Raw genomic sequence first — 11,152 nt, forward strand, 5'->3', positions numbered from 1 at the left:
AGCCTCACTTTTCTGAGCTTTATAATGGGCCTACAATAGAATAGTGGCAGTACTTCCGTTGTTGTGAAAAAACGCACACGGAGAGCGTAGCTCAGGGTCTGCCACTCCTGCTTGATACCTGTGAGCTGTTCCTAGTGTGACCTCATCCAGGGGCTCCAAGGCCCTGGGGGCTGACAGAGTCTGAGACAGGCTTGAATTGAGTGGGGAGGGGCGGGGATTCAAGGGGGCTGTGATAAGAAGAGAGAGAAGTTGCATAACCCAAAGCTTCTAAGTTTTCAGAATTACTGCACAGGGAGTTAAACCTATGTGGCATCTATTTAAAGCCAGGGCGAGGGAGGGGGATGGAGCAGGGACACTTGCCCAAATCTGAAACGGGGCCTGGGAGCTGGGAGACTCTGATGAGGGGCTTAGAGCCAGGGAGCAGCTGGGCCCAGGAAGCCCAGAAGCTTCTGTCAAGCCTGACTTGGGGGTCAGGGGACCTCAGGACAGCTCAGCTCCAAGACCAGGCCCTGATGCCAGGGCCCCGCATGGCGGGCAGGACCCAGCGTGGGGCCACAGACTGCTCCTGCTGGGGCTCTTATACACAGTCCCCAGGAAGGGGCCCCCAGGGCCTGCAAAGAGGGCCAACCATGGGCAGCAGCTGGAAAGGGCACAAGAGCAGAGCATGGGGGAATTTGGGAGTCGGGCTGGGATGTGGGGCATGGGGTCTCAGACCCGGGACAGCCAGGGAGCAGGAGTCAAGGGTGAGTGAGAACAGCCTTTTGGGACCACATCTCCCCTCATGGGAAGACTGGAAAAGGAGAGCAAAGAGGGCTGAGCACTTCCCCCAGATGCAGGGGGTGGGAACACGAGAGCTGGAGAGATGGAGTGAGACACACAGACTTGGAGCATCACACAGAGACAGAGAGACAAAGAGCGAGACTGAAAAAGAGAGACAACATAGGCCAGCTCACCAAACTCGCAGATGAAGGCGAACAGCTGTGTGCAGTTGTCTGAGGCCGCCCACACGGAGGAGGGGTCTCTCCCAATGTAGCCGCAGGTGTTGGGAGCAGGGCCAGCCTGCCCTCCACGCCAGTGGCTGTAGCTCACATTTGAGGTGTCCAGCCAGATGCCCGGCCCTGGGATGGGGACACGACCACCAGGACTTGGAAACGTTCTCCTGATCCCTTTTATGTACAAGGCTCGCCCCAGCTCAACTCCTAGTGTGCAGTAGGTGCTCAATCAGTGCTGACAGGCTAAAGGCTTCTCTTTCCCATGCCAGCAAAGAGGCATCACCTCGCCATTATCTCCCAACACTCAAACATAAGAGCTCAACCTAAAAACTAGGAGGCCAAGTCGGAGAGCCCATACAAGGTGGTTTGATTCAATAAAGGATGCTTCCAGCGATGTCTAACCATGATCTAGAAATGAGCCCAGAAGTGTGCTGTGCACTGTTCAGAGGGGGTCCACACGGAAACAGTGGCCCGTGTCAAATGCACGTGGGCAGTGCTGAGTCAACAAGGAAGCAGATCTCATTGCTTCAGGCCTCTTCAGAGAGTCCTTGAATACACTGACGTGACTCCGGGAGAAGTGTCGTGTGTGTGGAATACAGAGGCATTTCAAGGACGCTAGAGATCTAGCAAACACTGGATATAAAATGTTTACTGTGAAGACTCAAAAATCTATTTATTCATTTTTTAAAAGAAAAGAAATCCATACACAAGGTCAAAAAAAAATTCAAACAGGGGGCCGACCCGGTGGCGTAGCGGTTAAGTGCGTGCGCTCCGCTTTGGCGGCCTGGGGTTTGCAGGTTCAGATCCCTGGCGTGGATGACACACCGCTTATCAAGCCATGCTGTGGCGGCGTCCCATATAAAGTAGAGGAAGCCCTGGGCACAGGTGTTAGCCCAGGGCCAATCTTCCTCAGCAAAAAGAGGAGGATTGGCAACAGATGTTAGCTCAGGGCTAATCTTCCTCACACACCCCCCCAAAAATTCAAAGAGTGCAAAAGGGTATAAAATGAAAACATCTTCCCTCCCCAACCTATGGACTACTCCCACTATTGTTATGTTGCTCGTGAATTGTTCCAGCTGAATTTTATCCATATATCAGCATCTATGAGTGCCTGAAACCTCGTGACACAAATGCCATTGTATTGCACACAGCACTCTGTCCCGTGCTTCTTAAATAACATTAAATATTGGAGGTTGTAATGTATCAGCCTACTCAGGTCTACCTCATTTTCTATAGCAGCCGTGCAGAATCCCTTGGAGATTTTAAATAGACACAACTCCTTTAACTGCATATGAATGGATGTTCAATATGCAGAAATTAACAATCACTGCATCTACAAATCAAGGAACCATTCGATAGATGTTGCCTGAAGATGCATTTTAGAATTCGAATCCCTGGGCTGTGAGTTTCCTAAAATGAGCTTCCCCGACTGCTCCTTTATGAAAGCATTTCCATCCACTCTGGCATATTTCTATAGGTGCTTAGCTGAAACAAAATTACTCATTTCTAAATCCCAGCAGTGTCTACAAGGTAATGTGATGAGTAGGGACACTGGCTCACTGCCCTTCACAAGCTGCGTCATCTTGAGCAAGTCGTGTCCTCTCTCTGGACTTCCTTTTCCTCATCCATAAAGTAAGAGTAGCAATGCCTACCTCGTGGAGCAGGTGTAAGGATTAAATGTGAATGTCCATTCTTTGCTATGTACGGGCTCTGGGAAAACAGAAATGGCCAGAATATGGTTCCTTCCCTTGAAGAGCTCATAGTCTAGGAAGAAAGACACACACCTAAAAACTTAAGTCTTGCCGAAAGTGCTCTCATGGAGGCATGAACAAGGTCCTACATGTGCGTAGAGAAGGACTCACCGGATGGGGCTGGGGTTGAGGAAGGAGCCCTCACAGAGTAAAGGATGAGTAAGAGTTTCCAGGAGGGCCATTAAAATGAGACCATCTAATGTGAACTGAGCCGTGCTAAGTGCTTGACCTGTTTTAATCCCATAAGAAATGGGGAGAGACACGTGGCAGTGCTTTGAAAATAGCTTAGTAATTATTTTCTGAGACTCAGTTTTCTCATCTGTAAGATAGGGACAGCAATAATAATTATCTCATCGGTTATCATAGGATTCAACATGATAATAGACATAAAGCACTCAGGGTAGTGCCCAGCACTATTCTAGCAAGAACTGAAGAAGTCATAGCTAGTATTATTATTAGGCACATGCAAAGAAATTGACATTTCTAGAGTGTCAGTTATGTGCTGGATTCTGTGCTATGTACTATACGTGAGTTATTTTATTTGATCCACAAAACAACCAAAGAGGAGGGTATCCTTACCATGAGAATTGGGACATGTTTATTTATTCCATGGAGCTCTGAGTAAGAAGCAACGGTGACAATTGCAGCCACAAGCTTCCCGTATAGTATAACTATGACAGCACCTACCTTCTGTGGTTCCATTCTGAGAGGAGTTCCCTGTGAGTCCAATCCACCATTCCCTGTCCTGGGAGATGTGCTTCTGCAGAAACCGCTGGGTGCCTTCATCACGAATAAAGACCAAGTGGCCTCCTTGCCTCTCGCACCAGCTCTGGGCACCATAGAAAGCACGGCCCAGAGACACAAATTCATAGCAAGAGTCTCTGAAAGCCACTTGGCTCTTAGAGCAAAAGCTGCTCTCCTCTGGCTTAGCAGTAGTGGCCCTAAACCTCAGAGCAAGCCCCAGGAGGACCAAGCCTGCTGCGCTCATCCTTGAACCACCACCGCTGGAGCATCTGGATGGAGCACACTCTCTGGTCCTTCATATGTTAGTGCCTTCACAACCATCTGCCATCCATCTTTCCTTCTCTCTTTGCATCAAATAATAGTGACTACCTCTTGTTTAAGAAACAAAAGACTCAGGATGAATGTGTCTGCATTTTTGCTTTCCCCAGCTCTTTGTTCAAGGCCCATTCCAAATCCAATTAATTCCCAAAACAGTATTCTAGAGAAAGATAAAGCTGCTATATCACCCATCTGCTTGTCATTTTGTCAACTGTTTGCTTCCGATAAAAAGTCCTTGCTACTGGTTTTATGTCATTACCTTTGAGGGCCAAATGTTTCATGAGAAGCCACCAGCATGTGGGAAGTATTTAATAAAAGAAAAATGGCAGGGAAGTTAGAGTTATGGGATGGTAAAGAAACCAAATTACACTCATATCCAATCCTGTTGTCTAGAGTGGCCACTGTGCCCGAATGATAATCACACTCTCCCCAGCGTGGCTCCAATCCTAATGGAGATGTTTTCCCCTCTCTGATTCATCACATTACCACTCACGCCTGTTAAAGAATAAAAATTTCCCTCAAAATTTATTTTATGTCATCATGAAAATAAGCTTTTAAAACTTTAACCCTGCCCATCCTCACGCTCTGCCTAAACCCTCCAATGGGTATCCATGGTCTGTGGATCAAGTTCAAACTTCTTAGCTTTGTATACAAGGCTCTGTATGAACTGGCCCCTGACAGTATTTCCAAACACGTCTCCAAAACGAGAGAAAACAGGCTCCCTCACTAATTTCTGATGGAAGTGTAAATTGGTAAAACCTCTATTGTGGGCCATTTAACAATATCTATCAAAATTTTAAAAGCACAAGCTGTAATGTAGTGATTCCACTTCTAGAAATTTCATCCACAGATCAAATCATACATACATGAAATGTCATATGTATAAGGTTACTCATTACAGAATTTTGTAAGAAGGAAATGTTGAAAACAACCTAATTGTCCGTTGATAGGAAACTGGTTAACAAAATGTAGTACATCCTACCTACCCACTAAAAAAATGAGCAAATTCTTTATATACAAATATGGAAGGATCTCTAAGATTTTGGCTGATATTACAAGCAAAGTATGAGACATTGCTGATGGTCCAATCCCATTTACACAAAAACATATATGAATATTTATTTGTACATGTGTAATACATCTCATGAAGGACGTACAAGAGATGGCAATAGTGATTGGCTAGGTGGGGGACTAGGTGAGTGGGAGAGAGAGAAGGGAGTGGGACTTTCGTTTCATTGGCCACATTTTTGAAACTTTTCTATTTTGTGCCATGTGAATGTATTACCTGTTCAGAAATAAGAAACTCTTTTAAATAAAATCTCATGGGCCCATCATCCCCCCACAAGCTCAGAGTCACAGCTCTTCCTGACCATCCTAATTCATGGCTGGTGACCTTCCTCACGCCTCTGACAGGAGCCACTTTCTCCCTGGTCCCTCCACCACCACCTTCAAGACTCAGCTCCAGCAGAACTTCCTTTATGAACTCTGTAAAATTTGCCTCATACAATATACCTCTCTGCTCTGAGTCTCTTTTTTCTTTTTTTTCAACAAAAGCTTTATTAAGATATAATTCACATATCATACGCTCCACCCATTTAAAATATATAAGCCAGGGGCCGGCCCGGTGGCATACTGGTTAAGTTTGCGTGTGCTCCACTTCGGCAGTCTGGAGTTTGGAGGTTCAGATCCCAGGCATGGACCTGTGCACTACTTATCAAGCCATTCTGTGGCAGGTGTCCCACATATAAAGTAGAGGAAGATGGGCATGGATCTTCCTCAGCAAAAAGAGGATTGGCAATGGATATTAGCTCAGGGCTGATCTTCCTCATCAAGAAAAAAGAAAAAATATATATATATATATGGCAGAGGTTTTTAGTATATTCAAAAGGTTGTGCAACCATCACCATGATCAATTTTAGAACATTTTCATCTCCCCAAAAGAAACCCTGTACCCATTAGTGTTCACACCCCATTCCTCCCTCCCCCCAGCTCCTGACAACCACGAATCTACTTTCTGTCTATATGGATTTTCCTATTCTGGAAATTTCATATAAACAAAATCATATAATACGTGGTCTTTTGTGACTGGCTTCTTTCACTTTAGCATAGTGTCTGTAAGGTTCATCCACATGGTAGCATATATCAATACTTCACTCCTTTTTTTGGCACTCAGTAAAAGTTTATGGAATAACTGTTGAATGAAGGGTTTTCCAGAATTAATATATCACCACCTTCGTTCTTTATGTGCCTTCCTGAGTAATATTGACGGCTCATGATAACTTTCAAAGTTAATATAGTTTGACCAAATTATTATGTTACTTTAGTGGTGGGGGAAATTATTTTAACTACTAACACCAGTGTTCCTCTTGGGAAGAGAAGTATTTCTTTAGGAAAATACCCATCTAGGCCATTTGGGCTGGGATTGGGGAGACACCAAGATCATGCTTTATTCTATTACAGCAAAACACAGCAGTGGATGAAATGGTCTGCTTAGGAAGTTGGTAATTCGAGGTTGGAGAAGGGAGCCAGGCAGCGTGGTAGGACTCTGGGGCATTCAGAAAAGGTGTTAGGTGAACAGTTTCCCACGGCAGATGGCCAAAAACTTTAAGAACACAGTTGTCTAATATCTGGTTTTAAGTTATTATCTTGCTCTGACATAAGTCATCTTTTTTCTTTTGCTCCCATCCCTCTCTCCTCCAGCCCCTGGCAACCACTACTTTCTGTCTCTATGGTTTTACCTGTTCCAGACATTTCATATAAATGAAATGGTACAATATGTGACCTTTTGTATCTAGCTTCTTTCACTCAGCATGGTGTTTTTAAGGTTCATTTGTGTTAGAGCACGTATCAGTACTTCATTCATTTTTACAGCTGAATAACATCCCGTTGTATGGATAGACCACATTTTGCTTATCCATTCATCCATTGATGGACATTTGTGTTGTTTTATTCTGTGAGTTTCTTGGGAGGAAGGAATAATGTCTCAATCTCTGTCTGTCCCATGGCTGGCACATAGTAGGACTAAACGAACATTTGCCAGCCTAGCCCCATCTTCCAGGTCCCTGGAGCTGACACTTTGGCCTCCCTGCCTTTCCCAGAAGCCCTTCCAAGCCCTCTGGAATGGCAGTGCCAGACAGAGCCCAGGGCAGGATTTGATGTCATCGCTGACTCATAGGCTGGAACACCCAGGCTGGGCAGAACTGGTCTCTTATCTCCTGGGGCCAAGTATCTAATGACTTCCATTAGAAAACTATGTGGAAGGCCGCACACAGAGATAATGTATCTCCTGGGTAAAGGCTTAATTTATGTCCCTCATGGAACATGCTGGAGACCTTTGATAACAAACACAAATCTGCAGGCTAAATTCCATTTTCGCATTCTTTACATTCTGATAAGTTGCAGACTTCTGGGCACGGAATTCATCTTGGTGATGTCAGTTCCCAGTGTGCCTTAACCTCTGTGTACATGAAGAAAGGAAGCAGGACGTGGCTGGCCCCGTGTGAGCGTGTTTCCAGTGATCCAATCCAGCTGCCTGAGACTCCAAATCCTGATTTGCAGGATCCACAAATGAAAACAGAAAGAGAGTGAGTTTGGTTTAAATAGGGCTTCGAGTCCATAAAAAGAACCATACAGCTGTTCACACCCTGTGGCCCAGACATCCCAGTCCTGGGAATAAACCTATTTTAGTTTGGTTTCCCCCAGAAGCTAACTGAGGCAAGAATTCAAGTGCAAGCAGTTTATTTGGGAGAGGATCCAGGAAATGGTGGCAGGGGACGGGGGAAGGCATTGTTCTGTATGAATTGCTGTTTTTATTGGGCATATTGAATCTTTGCCCCCCATTCAATCGAAAAGACAACATAGCAAAAGAATTCTCATGGTCTCATCACCCTAATACATTTTCATTTCTTTGCGTTTCCTTCGAACGCTTCTTCCCTTGAAGAGAGATGTTTACCCAGGCACAACCCTGGTGTATGTGTAATTAGCTCATATTGCATCTTGCATCTTCTCTCAGCATTCTGTGTAAGCCTTTTCCACACTGCTCAAGGGCTTTGAATCGGAGTGGTGGTGGCTGAGCCTCCTTTCTCTGAATGGATGTTTACGACACCATTCCCATCTTGCTGGATATTTTGTGTGGTTTTAGTCACTGGCTTTCACCTGTTCAGGTTTGCTATTCCAGTCAACACAGCTATGAACATCTTCCTGCACTTACCCTTTCCCTGGGCTGGCATATCTCCTGAGGGTTGTAGCAGACACTGTCAATGCCCCCCTGAACTCCTCACACTTACCGTGTAAGGCTTCTAAATGCAAGTACTGTGGCTCTATGCCTCCCTGTGCACATATGGGACAGGATGGAAGTGCCTGGAATTTAGCACCACTCGGGAGAAACTCTCACCATTGGTGGACCAGAGTTGGTGCATCAATCCTCCACCTCCCTTGAAATAACTCGAAGGCGTGTTCACAGCATCTCCAGAGTCCCCCAGCCAGATGGAGTTTCAGTTGCCCACAATGGTAATGGGCTTATAATACACCATTAATGTCTTTCCTGCCTGTTTCACTTTCCCCCTCCCCTGCTGGCATTTCCTGGGTTCACCTCCCAAATAAACCACTTGCACTTGAATCCTTGTCTTGGGGTCTGCTTCCGGGAGAGCCCAAGCTTAGACAGGTCTATTCCCAGGACTGGGATGCCTGGCCCACAGGGCATGAGCATCTTCATGATTCTTGCTTTGGACTGAATGCCTATTTAAACCAATCTTTCTGTTGTTCACATTGCTGATCCCACTTGAAGACACAGATTGCCTGATCAAATCCCGGGAAACACGTTCACACAGTTGAGCCATGTCCTGCACACTTTCCTGATGGTTTCAATTCTGTACCTGGGGACCATCTCTGAGCAACTGACAACGACCTCAGTCATTAGGATGGTGGGCGGTATTCTCTTGGTTTTTTTAAATGTGTATGTAGGTGAGTCCTACATATTTGCTCACGTGTGCTTAGTTGTTTTATTTTATACAGTAGCTGGTGACCTGAATCTTGAAGGACCAGCCAGGATGGAAAGGATTGGGGGTGAGAGTGGAGGTGGGATGGGAGGTAGAGCTAGTAGAAAGGGTATCTCAGGGGGAGGCCCCAGAATGCCAAAACCTTACTTCTTGTCAGTACCCCAGAACAAGCATAATCTACAGCACCCTACATTATCCCCCATTGGGTGGTCTGCCATGGCGGGTCACACCTCCACTCTTCAGCACATGCTGTTTCTCTACAGAGAATGCCTTCTCTTACACACTTGCTTGCCTACTTACACCCCTTTTCAAGAATAGCTCAAATATAAACCTTTTCTCTGAAGCTTTCTCAGACTCGACGAGAGTTAATTGTTACACCTTCTATGTACTCATAACAGTTTAGTCTACTTCCACTTTAGCACTGTTTAAAAGTTTTTAGCTTTAAAAAAAAAGAGCAAAGGAGTGAGAGAAAAACAAGAACTTGGCTGTAAAAATATATCCATTTACAGCCTTTTTAATGTCCACTTTTAAATTGTTTTGCTTAATGACTATGGTAGGTTCAACTGTGTCCTCCAAAAAGAGACGTTGAAGTTCTAACCTTTGGTACCTGTGAATGTGACCTTATTTGGAAACAGGGCCTTTGCGGATGTAATCAATTTAAGACGAGCTCATGCTGGATTAAGGTGGGCCCGAATCCAATGATTGGTGTCCTCACAAGAAGAGGGAAATCTGAGCACAGAGACAGACACGGAGGAGAGAAGGCCACGTGACGGCAGAGGCAGATACTGAAGTGATACAGCTGCAAGTGAAGAAACACCAAGAACTGTCGGCGACCAGCAGGAGTTGGAAGAGGCAAGTTCCCTAGAAACTTCAGAAGGATCGTGGCTCTGCTGACACCTAGATTTCAGACTTCTGGCCTCTAGAACTGTGAGAGAATGAACTTCTGTTGTTTAAACCATCAAGTTTGTGGCACTCTGTCATGGCAGCCCTAGGACACTAATACAATGACAATGTAGCACAATGAGGCCATGTGCCATTCATTCATTCATTCACTCACTAAATATTCTTTGAGCACCTACTATGTGCCAGGCCCTGTGCTAAACTCTGGATTTTAAATAGGAGAGTGACACGATCAGTTGTGAACTTCAGCCAGGTCTGAATGCCACCTGGTGGCAGGAGGGAAGGTGGACTGGATGGGGTGAGACTGGAGGCAGGGAGACGGTGAGGAGGCTGCTCACAAGAGGTCAAAAACAGTGAGGACCGTGGCCGGGGGGCTGGAGGAGAGAGGAATAATCTGAAAGGTTATCTAGGAGGTAGAAATGTCCTCACTATATAACTTAGCAGTTATTATTCAAATCGAATTTTTGTCCAGCCTCACTGATTGGGGCCTGAAGTACGTGGTAGAAAATTGAAGTGTTCCAGCCAGGCGTCAGAAGGCACTTCTTTTTCTACCGGTAATGCCTGCTGTATTTCCATCTTGTCAATTCTACCTCTCAAGGGTGGCATATTGTTATTATAATTGTTATTTGCATTCCTTTCTCCCTTATTAGGCATTGAGCTCATTGAGGTCAGCAGCTCAAAATGATTTCTCATTTTTCTCTGTAATACCCAATATGACACTAGTCTCTCCTGTCCAGGAGGACTTTGTAGAATTAATGGATCCTCTTAAATGTTAATGGCATTATTTACGGTCTTTTGTTTAGTGGCGAAGAGTTGGCTCTGGGAGTCCTAGGGCGGCTCTCCCACCCCTCCCTATATCCTGCTTCCTGAACAGGCCTGTGGAGTGCACGGTTGTCTGGAGCTCACCACCCACACTTCTCCCCTGGGGAGGCAGCTGCCACCTTCGCCAGGACTTTGCCTGTCACCTTGAACCCTGCTATCTGAGATTTCCACGTTATCTGTTCAGCTTATCACCCTGGCTAATTAAAGGCACCATTTAGAAGCTAACTTAATTGGAAAACTGCAAAGTAATTTAGATACGATAACATTATCTCCAAAAGGGAAATATTAACTCATTTTAGGCAATAACTTTGTAATAGGAGATACAGAATTGCAAAATAAGGCTGCTGTTTTTTACAGCACAAACACTTTTCTTTTAATTCAGCTTTTACTTCTTCACTTCGAGACTGTTTCATGGAGGCCACACATTCCATGGAAAAAGCGGCCTCAGGGAAGGGTAGTCTCTCCTTCCTGGATCCTTCCCAAAATTGCAAGGTAAGAGGATCCCACGTTCAGATCTCCCACCCCTGCCACATGCTGTGTGATCTCTGGCCCAGGGGCACTGCCTGATTGAGCTTTAGTGGCTTCCTCCATAAAGAGGGGATGAGAAGAGTACCTGCCAGGTCTGTGG

At 45.5% G+C, this 11,152-nt stretch overlaps 1 protein-coding gene across 1 annotated transcript in view; it reads right to left on the reverse strand.

Annotated features, from left to right (window-relative positions):
* Positions 1-3,731, reverse strand: part of LOC131396237 (polycystin-1-like protein 2) — a 100,219-nt gene extending 96,488 nt beyond the window's left edge. The window contains 2 exon segments of the mRNA XM_058528349.1: positions 954-1,118; positions 3,431-3,731. Of these exon segments, the coding sequence (XP_058384332.1) occupies positions 954-1,118; positions 3,431-3,731 (466 nt within the window).
* Positions 3,732-11,152: the final 7,421 nt, after the last annotated feature.

The sequence above is a fragment of the Diceros bicornis genome, chromosome 32 (assembly GCF_020826845.1).
Source record: "Diceros bicornis minor isolate mBicDic1 chromosome 32, mDicBic1.mat.cur, whole genome shotgun sequence".
Classification (NCBI taxonomy): domain Eukaryota; kingdom Metazoa; phylum Chordata; class Mammalia; order Perissodactyla; family Rhinocerotidae; genus Diceros; species Diceros bicornis.